The sequence below is a fragment of the Mastigoproctus giganteus genome, chromosome 9, assembly GCF_048544385.1.
Source record: "Mastigoproctus giganteus isolate SK-2022 chromosome 9, ASM4854438v1, whole genome shotgun sequence".
In the NCBI taxonomy this organism is placed as follows: Eukaryota; Metazoa; Arthropoda; class Arachnida; order Uropygi; family Thelyphonidae; genus Mastigoproctus; species Mastigoproctus giganteus.
The window spans coordinates 98615655-98630124 of record NC_143583.1 but is presented as its reverse complement, the minus strand read 5'-3'; the positions used below and the strand labels follow the sequence as shown (position 1 = coordinate 98630124).

At 38.1% G+C, this 14470-nt stretch overlaps 1 protein-coding gene across 1 annotated transcript in view; it reads right to left on the bottom strand.

The window, feature by feature from the left end:
* Positions 1–310: 310 nt before the first annotated feature.
* The window catches only part of LOC150080585 (N-acetylneuraminate lyase-like), a 51598-nt gene continuing 37438 nt past the window's right edge, over positions 311–14470 (bottom strand). The window contains exons 9-11 of the mRNA XM_090381356.1: positions 13061–13192; positions 11450–11489; positions 311–585 (exon numbers count right to left, since the gene is read on the bottom strand). Coding sequence (XP_090237482.1) covers positions 428–585; positions 11450–11489; positions 13061–13192 — 330 coding nt within the window. The 3' untranslated portion in view covers positions 311–427. The remainder of the gene's footprint in view (positions 586–11449; positions 11490–13060; positions 13193–14470) is intronic.

Sequence of the window (14470 nt, the reverse complement as noted above, 5' to 3'; positions counted from 1 at the left end):
TTTGAATGTACCATCAAACGAATATAATAAAAAGTATATAATCACTACACAGCCATGGCCACAGATGATCGCTATCAAGTCTCCAATGGATACATAAATTATGGATTCCATTGCTTTGAGACACCTGGCGATCTAAATTAATAAATTATCAGAAAATCTATCTTTTAGTCTCTTAAAATGATAATTCCTCTCATTGTTATGTAAATCGTGAGCTTTGAAACCATACATTTCTCTTTTTCTGAAAGAGTGCAGATGGCACACTACATGCTACTGGTAGACTGCACCGTTCAACAAAAATTGAATTACAGTCTTTGATTTGTCGAATATTTTAATGAGAAAACAAACAGCGACATAGAAACGCTTCATTTTCATGCTGAAACTGGAATTACATTTTCTCATTTAAACGAGTGGCCAGTGCAAATTGTTTCTATTTATTCCATTCAGCTGCACCCAAGATTTTCAAATCCTCTTTGAGAGACTTTTGTTGACATTCCGTCAATGGGATCAATGGAAGACGAGGCTGCCCAACAGAGAAAGTATCAACGACGATGTTCATTGCTGCTTTCAAAGCAGCTATCTGATGACCTGTAAAGAAAAATACCATTGTATTAACTGGAGGTACCATTCTTCTATAGTTAAACAGTATGTTTCTATAAAAATGTTTTAACACTTAAAACTGAAGAATAAATTTGAACATCAACCAACAGTGTTTTTTTCCTGAACACAGCAACAATATCTTATTTATTTTTAAACGTATTTGCTTAAATTTTTACAGGAAATTTAACACCAGGAGAAAATACCATGTAATCCTCACCTGAGACCAACTAACTCAACTACGTTGTGAAAAATATCTTAGATCGGTTGCACAAATGGTCTGGAAAATGTCAACTAAGGTTTAAGACTTTTAAATATAAGATTTTATACCTGAGAACATAAATCCTAGGAATTAGTTAAAAGATAGGGGAACAGTGTTAAGAGTGGTCAAGAGCGAAAATGGTTTAGGGACTACCGTTCACCGTTCATTCAGACATGACATTTTCTACACAGTGTAAACAAGCGGCTAGGAAGGCACATGGTATCTTGTTTATATACAGGACCTTCGCAAGTATGGAAAACAATGTCATCATCCGTTTGTATAAGACGATGGTTATACCTCACTTAGAATATTTTGTTAAAGTCTGAAGGCCATAGTTGAAAAACGACTTAGAACTTCTCAAAATGATTCAGAAATGGACAACCAGACTGATGAGAGGGTGCTAATCGATGTCCATGTGAAGCAGCTTAAAAAAAGTGCGGCTGCAAAGCTTGGCCACTAGTCATCTTAGGAGGGACCTGAGATATAAGGTCCTGGAGGGAATCAATAAAATGAAAGAGAAAAGCATATTTTTACTGGCAAAAGAATGAAGAACCAGGGATCACAAATAAATAATTTTGGGAAGTAACACAAGGCAAGATCTCATGAAGTTTACTTCCGGACAATGTGTTACAGATCATTGGAATGGATTACACGCAACAGTAGTCCAGGTTGAAGTTTGTTAAAATTCTAAGCGGAATTGGATCGGACTTTTTGGACAGGACTGTCATTATATAATACTAAATATACTTAAAAAATATATAAAAATTCCTCGAATCATTGATGGGATTCGAACTTAGGTCTTTTCCACCTGGTGTGTGACGGACGGTATTTATAATCACTGTACTACTGTGATGGCACGTCGGAATATGATTTAAAGTTCGTAACACACAATCAGACAAGCTGTAAAATTGTACACTATAACAGACACCACCTCTTTCTATTCTAACAAGGAATTTTTTCTTTGTATAGAATGAAACATTCTTCTCTGGAAGATTCGGAGTGTTGACTTTAGCAGGACTGCCGCAAGCTGAGGAATGCTGCGTTAAGAATGGCAATAGCATCGGGTGAATTATCTCAAAGCCGAGTCAAACTTCATCCAACAGTTGTAACATTCCCGGATGACGAGCTCTATTTACTTCCAAGCGCAATGAACAATAGGAAAATGATCACACAGCTCTCTCTCTCTCTCTCTCTCTCTCTCTCTCTCTCTCTCTCTCTCTCTCTCTCTCTCTCTCTCAGCAGTCACAGGAATGCTCCGATCATCTCCTTCAAAAGGCAAGCTCATCAGATTTGATGCAGATAAGAACAATATTCTTTCTCTTTTCGGATAAATCAAAGTTCATTCTTTTTAAATTGGTCCTCGACATGTTTTCACTTAGAGGAAACGCGGAACTTGCTCTCATATTTAAAACATCAGGGAAAGTGCTCACTCTCGTGGTGGTGGCCTGATCAAAAATCATTATTAACAATCAAGGTGATCGTCTCATCTTTGAGGAAAGCATCTTGGCTGCTGAGAGATACAGGGACGAAGTCCTTAAACCCTATATGAGGCTTTTTCAGAATTGTCATAAGCTCTGAATTCAAATTCATCGACAATAATTCCCTTTAAAATAAGGCTCAAGTGGTGGACAAAAGTTCTTCAAAGGGAAGATATTCTTCAGTTTGTCCGGCATGCCAGATCTTTGGAGAGACGCATTATGGTTAACTGACCTTCTATAAGATCTTTCAATTTTGTAAGACCTTCTCTAATACAGCAATGAAATTTATTACTACAAAGTCTGATAATGAGCCATATAAACACCAAGACCGTTGACACAGCTGTTTTATTATCTGCGGGGGAAGATCATATCCTCCCTATTAAGCGTATGAATTATGCAGATTAGCCCCTCATTGGAGAATTGTACGATCTCATGATTATGATTCATGAAAATTGATATATTTCTTTTCTAAACTCATACCGTTGTTAAAATTGTTAGTTTTGTTTTTTTATAACAAAGAAATTAAAGCTATGAGGTGCTAGCCAGTATATTCTCCCTTTAAACTACATATATTCTATGGTCGGTTTCCTAGTTTAATGGATGTGAGTTTCCAGGAGGGAAGTCCAAATAACCAAGACCCTTTCCAGACGGTGTGGATTAAATTCAATGTAATCAAGTCTTATGATAATACCCTCTACAAGGGACATGAGAATATCATCAGTTGAATACATATATTTCTTGATATTTCATATATATATTTATGGTTGCAACGTAATTCTCAAATACCAGTGCGGATAACCCTAGTTAAGTTAAACTAGATATTTTCCTTCTCGCCGCACCCAATTTGCACTATGCTTAGCGCTGAACATCGAAAGGAAGCAATCTAGTAGCCAGAGGAATAATTATGGGCATTCCACCTCCAGACACAACCCTAAAACGCAAAAGTCCTAAAATGTTCCCGAAGTTTTATGCGTGTCCCAAAAGGTTATAACCCGCAGCTTATAGCTCCGCTAGTAGAAAACAAAAAAGAATGAAGACGGCTGCCAGCACATTTTAAGCCATTCCTTTATCATGGCCCCGCACGGCTATGGCAGCACAGACAATCTACTTGCTATTCCCCATCCGTGCAGTTGTAGAAAATAACGCGAAACAAAGAATGACTTGTGAATTCGCCAAACAAGGTTTAAGGGGGGAGGCCTCTATTGTGGATGCAGGTAGCGTTGATTCTGGTGAAAGGCAAAGAACAACTCTTGCGCCACATTCTCATCTCTTTACTGGACAATGGAGACATCGCTTATTATTCCGACACACGTGTCTATAAACTTCTCGTGCGAAAGTTCAAAGAAATAAACACTAACCTACGAAAAACCACTGTGGTGTCAATGCAGAGAAAGTGTAGAAGTGCATATCTCAACTGCATTAATTGCCGCTCTCTATTCTCATCACTGATTTGCCGCACGAAGTGGTCAGAGTCAGTTCGGTGATCAATAATTAATGATGTCTGCACTGATGAATGGAATCAGTGGCTGGAAATGATTGAGTTGATTTAGGGCTTTCACCATTTGTCATACGAATGAATCCAAAGTATAACTGATATTCCTAACAAGTATAATTTCACTATTGACCACAGTAAATTGATATTTATAGTTAAGAATAAATTTGATTAATTATATAATTATAATTATAATTAAATTATCTAATTTAATTATTTAAAAGTCTGCTTAAAAATTCTTTACACAGTTCTCGTATAACCCAAAAAAATTAAACGAGTATTTTTTTTTTTTTTTTTTTGTTTTATCGTAGTCCTATTCCCATTAGCTCAGAACACAGTCCATATGATCCTCCTTCATTGTAATTAAACTGTTATTGTTTATTTTTTTCGCGACAGCAACTATAGCTTTGCGGTGTCAATATTAATATATTATATATGTAAAGTGTATGCACGTATGGTCTGGTTTCCTGTTTTAATGGATGAAAAACCGGTTTTTTTGGGGAGAAATAGAATTATTTAAAGTCCCAACTCTACTTCTGGATTCATTTATAACTGTAAAAATTTCGAACTCATACATTTTGCTATCTAATCTCAGAGCCTTATAGACCTCAATTAGGTCCCCCTCTAAGGAAATTGGATTCTAAGCTCCGTAGCCCACCACTTCAAAGTCTTTCCTCGTATGTACAGCCACTTGGCGATCACACCAAGTGCGTTTCAAGAAGCACGATGTACTCCATACTTGGACACAATATTCAAAGTGCGGTCTTCCAATTGCCTTATCCAGTGGGATTATAAGCAATCATCTAATTGATTTAATGGGATTATAGTCGATAAATCATCAACAAGACACCATGAGCCCCACATGGCCATATATGTCTGCACTGCACAGAGAACTCCATATTTGCTTGTATTGTAACTCCAAATCTCTTCCTCTGTCTACTTTTTCATACTCAACTTCACCAGCTAACTGTATAAGTTATCCTGGGGTTACTACTTCCCAAGTGTAAAACCTCGCATTTTGTTGCATTAAAACGTAGCTACCACTTCACCGCATATCTCTGAAGCCTATCCATGTTGCCCTGAGAAAGAGCTGCTCGACACACTGACCATTAACTACTCTTCCGATCGTGACATCATCTGCAAATTTTTACATCGCATCGTGTACCTCTTCGTCGGTGTCATTTAAGAAAATCAAAAATAACAGTTACCTCAGTACCAATCTGAACAGTAACCATTAATCTACCCACCGTCTCCTGCCCTGAAATCCATCTAAAGATTTCATTGTGATATTCCACAACTCTAATATATTTTCCCTCTGTGTGCTGCTCCCCATTTGGCAGAGACCACGCAATACCTTAAACTATAAGAGGTGCCTTTCCTAAAATTAAAACCATTACTTTGCCTTTAACAACTGCTACCTCTCTCTCGTCTTCCAAGACTGTATGAACACTCCCTGCCAATGGTTCCTGTATCGTGAGCCCTCTGATGTCATCTGGTTCGTAGGTGATGCGCAGGTTTAGAATATTCTTGCCCCTAGTAGTTAATATAAGTTAATATAAGCCAATAAGAAAACTAATCCTCTGTGTCTCTCTCTGTCTATTGTCTTTCCTAGTTTTTATTTAGTTTTGCGGATTTGATAAGTAAACAAGAACCCCTCTAAACATTGTGGCTCCCAACACCCAAAGTCTGCGATCCAGAGCAACTCTCATACCTTAACAACCCACACAACTTCATCTCGCAATGAGAAACTCCATCTTACTGCAGTTAAAGATCGTATTCTATTCAAATTTAAGGGAAGACGATCAGCGTGCGTGAGCGCAGAACTAAAACATTTCCAAACTTTTACTTTCTTCTCAAGTTTAAATAAATATCTGCAACTCGATGCAGTTCTTCTATTTCACCCTCTCAGGGACTTAATTACTGTTATTTAAAAGAGCGGTTTAAATTTCACTCGGGTTTTAATGATTGCGAATATAGCGAAGGAAGACGCGGGGAAATGAGATATGGCCACATCCTGCCTGTCCCTGCCTCCACATACTTAGATTACCAACAATGGGCCTCCATCTCACGTGCTACCATTAAGAGTAGTTTTCTGGTCCCAAGGAATCGAGCCACGATTCTGAATGTTAGTTCGCCACCACGATCACAAAGGTCGACATTAATCACCCCTCTGTTACGTTCACTGCGGAGACTTATTATGGGATACCGCGAGTTCTTGTAACAACCAGGAAAAACTACTGCACTTCTGGACAGCTAGCGTCGTAAACTCAATTGCTGTCTATATTACGGATGACGCCGTAGCAGGAAAAGAAAGCAAGAAAGCCGAGCCATTAATTTCTCTTTCTGCTATGCTACACGTCCCGTCCAAATGAAATAAATGTCCCTTCCGTATCTTGAAGTGCAGACGTCCCACCTAACAAGTAATTGGCTTCCGAAATGTTTTCAGAAGGTCCTTCCGAGGAGAAGAGCAATGAACGTTTTCACGTCTTGTGATCTTTCCCTCTTCTTTCATTTCCCTCCCTCTCACCCTCCCACTCTATTCCCGACAGAGAAAAGTGCTCGAAATGCAATTTCATAGCATCCTCTATGACGCTAAGTAGATATAAATTTGAGGAGTTTCCTAGTCGCCAAGCAAATCGAGAAGACAATGTAGCGCATGCAAGCCATCTGGTAATTCAGAACCGACTGATGCTTATTTAAACAGAGCGAGAAATGGGTATTCCACAACAACCCAAAGCAAAAATATGTGCGAATAACTAATAATAAATGTACTGTCTGTGAAAACAGTGGTGGGGAAGTTTGTCGATTTTGAGTAGAAGCTTTTTCTACTCAACTACTCAAATTCGAAAAAATAAAATAAAATAAAACCAACTATAGAATTGGTAGCCCTAAGGAAAGTACGAGGGTAATCTCGGGATGGATGGCAACAGAGTTTCCCTCCCACCAAAAAAAAACTTAAAATTTTAAAGTTTGGATAAACACCAGTTTCGGACATAAATTTGGACGTTCAACCGTGGATGTACAAGGTGTTGAATTTCTCAACAATCACGATGGATATCTGAAAACCAACTGGTTCTAACTCGCTACCAAATGAAATACTGCCTCTCATTTATCAGCAAAGCGCTCACCAATCTCCATAACAGGATTATTCAACAGTCTGAATACTTTCCAATTGGCTCAACTACCGGTGATGCCAGTAGCTAAGAAGGCAAACCCCCCCCCCAAAAAAAAAGAGAGAAAGACCTACAGCGCGCTATGTTATAACACTTTTAATGCCCAAATTGAATTAAAAATATTCCGTGATATTCCCTATCTCAATAAGAAAGACTTGCACTAGTGCTTAGGTTTCCCGATTATTAGAAGCCCTAGAAGATAGTATAGACAGGATTCGAACCCACACCTCTTCCACACCGCATTGAAGAGGCGTGGGTTCGAATCCTGTCAGACACCAGGAATTTTTATGGGTTTTTCCAACGTGGTATCAAATCCCGCGGTGATGTGCTGGACTGTTTCTGAGTCCGGCATCGTCTTTTGGGTCCTCTGGTGCTATTATTATTTATTAAAAATGGTTTATCTTCTCAACCATTTACTTATTTATTTATAAGTTAATTAATTAATTACTTTATTTATATACTTATTTGACAAAACATGCCTTAATGTGAAATTTTGCCCGCGTAGCGGTTTTATAAACATGAAAATGAAAGTGATGAATACCAAATTTTTCTTGTTTATATTATGTTTGTAACGGTTTTTATTCGAATTAATAAAAAGTTTTATTTTTTGGAAATAACATGTATAAAAATACAGTATTTATAAATTACATTTTTCATTAGAGAGTTGTATTTCGTAGTACAAGATCGACTAAAAATCTATTTTTTTTCCTTTTTTAATAAAAAAGAAACTTTAGGGTACCTCAGACCAGGCGCCATTGTAATTGTAACAGTTGGTAGTGCCACTACTGCTGAACTACAAAGATCTGAGGAAATTGGGGGCAGGGGGCCACTAATTTCCTCAGACGGAGGCAAAAATACCAATTCATCAAAGAGAGTGTACCGTATTACTAGTACGAACCTCAGGCCATACTCACAATCTATACTGGGACCATGCCATACAGACCGGGCATGGTCCAAGTATAGACTGCGGTCACAATCCCGCACAATAGACCGGGCATAACCCTCATCCACAAAACGAAATGGCTACTTTCATGACTGTCATAGCGGTGCCCAACACCAGCAACCTACTAGGAAAAGATCAAGAAATACACAGACCTAAGACAGGAGATCAAAGAGATGTGGCATATGGAACAAGTAACGACCATCCCGATCATCGTGTCAACATGTTGTCACGATGATCGGGATGATGTCATGATGTCTGTAGCATGTTGTCAAACAGGCTACAGAAGAGCTTAGTAGCAATAGGCTTCCAAAAGAACACGTACAAAGAACTCCAGAAAGTCGGAATCGTGAACATCTGTAAGACAGTCAGAGAGGTCCTCGATCAATACCAGTAACCGAACATAACAATCACCCAAGCACTTGGTACCACTATCCATAGCGGGATGGAAAGAAACCGTTAGATGAAGAAAGAAATAATAATAATAAAGAGAAAATACTATTTCATATAATTTCGGTTTTCCTAAACTGCTTTCGGTTTTTTTTAATCTGAAAACACCGAAAGCAGAAACGAAGCGGAAGGTAGAAGCAGTAACGCAAAGTTGTGCCTCATCTATCAGGATGTTTCACTTAATTACTCCGCGTAAATTTCCAAAACTACTCAAGTAAAACTTTATATGTATCTCCTTGAGTTCAACACAGGCCCTCCAAGGACAAAGAAAACGCCAGAAAAAAGAAGTCTTTGTTTTGGTCTCCAAAAAAAAAAACCACTTACAACTTCTTTGAGATCGTTGTCACTTGAAAAGAGGTGCCCACCGCACAAGTGTTTTTTCAAATTTCTGAAGAGGAAATAATTTTTGAGGAGCAGGTCTAGGTTGTAGAGCGGGTGATTTGACTCATGAAATTGGCACTCTCTCACAGCATCAAATGCTTAATGGGACTTGTGTGTGCAGGAGCATTATCATAAAGAAGTAAGCACCTCCTGTCAATTTCCCTCTTAGGTGTTCCTTTACGGCCCCGTTAAAATTTTTGGAACAGCAGCGTAGGTATTACTAATGATTGCTTTTAGTTGGTATGTAGTTTATTAGAATTCCTTCCATATCTCAAAAATAGTGTCCATTATCTTCCCGAATTCCTAATTTTTTTCAGTGGTGGCAACTCATACTGTTTCCATTGCATGGACAACTGTTTTCTTTCCATGTCCCAGCGATGAATTCACTTTTCATCACCAGGGTTTAAAGATTTTTAAAGAAATCCCTGCATATCTGCATCATGCATATGCAAACTTTCCTCACAAATTTGAGCGTCGCACTGTTTGTTTCTTTCTGAACAGGTGTGATAATTCTTGGCAACCAGCGAGAATGGATCTTTGAAAGAGCCAAGTGTTCATGGAGGATGGTTGATAAAAATCGTCAAAAATATTACATTCTATATCAATTTCAGACACTTTAATATATCTACTTGTATAAATAGATCTTCAATTTTTGGCCATTTTTGGAATTGTCAGTTCTGTTCGTCGTCACATGCAGGGCTCATCTTCTTTGGTAGGTAGATAGTAGTGAAGTTTTAGGAGCATCAGCGACTAAGACCATATTGCTCCGTGTATACTGTTTGTAAATTGCGTGTGTTCTGAGGTCGAGTTTTGGTTTTTCTGGATGAAAAACCATGCTACCCTCACCTGAGCACAACTAACTCAATCACGTTGTGAAAAAGGCCCATAAAAATTCCTCCCGTCATTGACTGAACTCGAACTTAGGTCTTTTCCACCCAGTGTGAGGAGGATGGCGATCCTACCAACTGTGCTACGCACGAGGGCAATCTTTGAATTCTCAACCCCATTTGAACTACTTAGACCAAAATTTTATAGAGTATTCAGAAAGGCATCATCCCCATATACAGCTTTCATGTCCTCAAATAACTTTTGGTTTATTCTCATCCTTTGTCAAAAATTTGATGGTGGCTCTACAGTTTCGTGACATCCATGTTTTCCTTTTGGTTGGCCACTTTAAATATCTTCTATACTTCACTATACTGAGCTTGACCTTCATAAAAACAAAAGATTCAGACATTTATGAGAGTATGATAAACTCAATTTTTTTATACATTAGATGTATTTATGGTCAATGTTACTTTTAGTCTACTTGTGTTTAAAACAATAAGTAAAAACAACGCACACAGTTAATTTGTATTTATATTCACTCAGCCTTGTAGTTGCTTGAGTGAACATCATTTTTCGATAACTCTTTTCTTTTTATTAACATCTTTAACAGACGCTGTCAAAGGCAACGATATTTATGCAAATATTAGGCAAAAATACGCTTGTAGCTTATTCATGTCATAACCTTCCGGTATTCAGAAGACCAGTCACTGCTGAAGGCTTTCTCCATCACCGCACGAGCACAGACAGTTTCCTCTGGTAAACACTGTCACACAGCTCATCTTTCAATCTTTTTGAAGTCTGAGTGAACCCTGGTGGAAAGAGACACACGCACACGCAAAAGATGCCATCGGAAAAAGCTGGTTGATACCAGGGAGATAATATTTAAATACAGGAGAGATAAGAAAAAGAAGAGAGCCTGATGAAGCTGGACGAAATGTAATCTCTTAATAATACTTTCTCAGAGCCTGGAGACCTTAACTTTAAGATTCGCCCACCGATGTGCTGTCAGAGACGCCAAATCGCCCTTAATATCTTCCTTAGGGGCTTTAGAAAAACACCATTTAACCCAAGATAATTTATCCATAATTAGTTCTTAAGTACTCTAATTAGCGGACCAAAGAGACAGGATGGTTTCGGAAGAGGGGACGTTTCTGTTCGAAAAAATAAAATAACGCGCTGGAGACCAACTACAGTCGGATGTCGAAACAACGACTTTTAGAAAAAAAGTCATAAAAAGCCCAAAGAACTAAAAAAAATGCTAATATATCTTTAAAATACACTGATACTATCTGAAGCGATATACTGTTTTAAGTAAATCGCGCTTAGTGATGATTTTCCTATTTCAAATGAGAATAAATTGTCCCTGGAAAGCAGTTCCCCGAAATGCAAGATTGATTTTACTAAAGCGTTTTTGTCTGCGGAATTAACGATTCACTTGGGAGGTTTAGTCCTTAAAATTACTCAATTTTAAACTATAAAAATATTTGCATAAATTCTATACATCTGGGTTATTTCCATTCCTTTCTACACTTAAAAATTCTTAATTTGGGATACGAACTGGATTCCTTTAATTACGATCAAATTTGATTTAATTTCCATCGCATTTTTACGTAACACGTTGAACCTTGACACCGTATTTTCCATGTTGCCCATTTAACCCTGACAACAACATAGAAAAAAGTGCTTCAAGCAAAGGGATGACCACTTGACTGTAAAATATATCTTGGAGCACCCTGGAATGGTATATATTTCACGGAATCTTTGGACCAAAGATGTTTATATCGTGGATTAACAGTTTTTCAATTCAGCCACATGTAGTTCCAATAGATAGTAATAGAATGCTATATTTACCGTTCTTCAGAATGGTATCCACGTTACTGGTGATCTGGCGCTGAAAAAGAAAAGTATAGTAAATCATAGAATCGGTAGCAATAACACAAGAAATAAATAAAACTAAAGTAATTAAAATATATATTCATCTTTTTTGTCTTCCTTACGATGTTGCTCATTTCTCACTCAACCAAACCCATCAATTAGTATCTTCCATCAATTCTATTTCTAATCAACTGAGAATTTCTTGAAACAACTACCCTTTTTGAAAATGTTTTGATTGCTAATAGAATCTTTAACTACAATCGGTAGGGTTCAAAACAGACTCGAGCAATGCCACCAGCACGTTCACCATCTTTGGAATGCCTAATTGCATCTAATATTATTTTATTGATCTCCTTTTTGAGGGTGGTGATCAAAAGTTTCAGAAACATTATTGTTTCTTTTTTATTTTAGTAAAAAGAAACCAATTTAACCAGAAAATATTGAAAAATAGTGGGCGAATCTGGGCAACCAGAATTCCAGAATATCATAACTTAGAAATTGTGGCAGAGTTAATCAAGGCCTGAAGGGACTTCTAGCACAACAACAACACGAGTTCCAAATTTAATAAAAGTAGAGCAAAATTAAACGATTTCATTCATCAACCTAATTGTGAGGGGAGTTCATCAAGATCTTATTCATACGAACTAGTTGTTATATCCCTGCGTCCTACTACTGAACCACACAATTTGAAAAAAAGTAGAACTGTGTTCTCAATGCTATGAGTTCTGTTAGTTCAGAATTTCCGTAACGCAGGCTCTTTGATGATCGCTCATTTATCTTTGGAGGTGTCTCCATAGCTTTCCCGCCCCCCTGATTAGACATTACGTTAAGTAAATAGTTGACAGGCTTGCAGCAATCCATCACTTAACTGTGACACTCTTTCCAACAGCATACGTAACAAGAAAAAAAAAAGTTAAATAGCAGTTTAAATAGCAGTTTACGAAAGCATTGGTACTGCAGAAAGACTAAAGATTGATTGCATACACTATTTAGAGCTCACATATTTGTTGCCAGTTTTTGACTCGCTCTTACTCTCCTCCAGATAAATGTACGCGCTGGAACATTCCTCTGGTCACCATGGAAACGCGCTACCAACACGTGATGAGCGACACCATCTTTTCCCGTTGTCCTTTTCGCCTGTCTTCGACTGAATGCAAACGGAACAACTAACCTTCGCCGACCCCCTCAGATAAATACGGGTGTCTGCCTCTATCACTGTCAAAACAAACATCCATCTTCAGCAACTTGAGGATACCCGAACCCCAGAGAGAAGAGCAAAGGTGTGGATGCTTTTGTTGTGACATTTCGTGATCTCTTTCTTCTGTTTCCTACAACCGCAAACTGTGGAGATGGTCCCGTTCGCATGGTATTCTTAATTTCGTTCGTCTACACTTGCGCAGATAATGTAATGACCAAGCTGCAATGGACAGCAAGTCGAAAATAACCGGATTCACATCGCAACAAATTTTCAGACCACCAAATGACCATGCCCCATTTGGTATATTTTTTTGACTTCTAGATGGAAGCAAAGTAATTTTTGTATCAAATGGTTATGATAAGCAATACATACTTTAATAAATATCTTACCGTTATTCCTATGGCTTCGCCTTTTCTGCCTTTTGCATATGCATCTCGAAGGCGGTGAGCTAGCGAGGCCATAAAATTGTACGTGGCACCAATACCAGCAGTAACTCCAACAGTCATGGCCGACAGGAAAACCTAACAGAAAAGAAAACAGTGGACATAAGCATGCCTTGGAACGAAACTTCAACGACAAACAGAATACAATAAATGGTATTCGAAAAATTCATCAAAAATAATCGAAGATCATTTAAGTTATGGTAAAAAAGGTAAAGTGCAGTCATTATCAACCCACTGCAGGATGGAAGCCTCCTCAACAATTCATGCTGAGGGAAATGGACCATAATCTGCCACGCTGGTCCAGTGCGGGTTGGCAGATCGACCGTATTCAGCAGTCAGGGGCTTGAACCCCGGTCTACTCAAAGAGCGTGTGCTACTGCACTCCCGCTCCTGACCACTCGGCTACGGAGGGATACCCTCGGTTATGGTAACAGCGGTTAATTTATGGTAAGTTATGGTAACAGCGGTTAATTTATGGTAAGTTATGGTAACAGCGGTTAATTTATGGTAAGTTATGGTAACAGCGGTTAATTTCCAGTATTCTCGTATATTTACAAAAGTGGGCCAAGAAAAACTCAATTATCATGGGCGGGTCAGGAAGAATTGATGAAAGACCGCTTATACTTCTTGTCCAATGAAAACGTAGTAAGATCTACATCGAGGTTTCGGACAAAGTAGAGCATCTCCAGTGGGTATAACTTATCTGAGAGGTTTAGCACCAACGCATAAAGACCCAGCACAATTATTACGTGAGTTTTCACATGCCACTAGCCACTGAGTGCGAAGGAATGCGCCAAAATAACGATTAAAGTCCTTGAATCCAAAAACAAAAATGCATAAGCCTTTATTTATGGCAATGTCTTGTCTTCGTCCGCTTCCATGAATGCAATAAAATGCCATGAATCGCGTCTAATAAATTGTGCAAGTACTATACGTATTTCGGGGAAATGTAACACTTTCCATGCCACTCTCTGCTACAGAATCGATTATCACGTGTGATGCAATAATGTTATCTCTTAATCTAAGTGTACATTTGTGGCATGAATCTGATTAAAGTCCTCGTAGATAACACGCGCAGAGCGTCGATGCCTCCTGCACGTATTAAAATCAGGATCCTGATATTAAAATTTAATTAGAAAAGTCAAAAATATGCCGCATAAAAATTGAGCTTGGGGAACGAAATTAATTAACTACTTTAACAAACTAGCAATTATCTTTCCCGTGTTTAGCAAGAACCGGTAACCAATAAAAACTTCGAAAACCTAATTAGCTTTAAGGAAGTCGAAAGAAACAAAGTAAAGAATGAATACAACACCCCAAATATTAATATCGAGCCAGATAAGAAATACCATTATC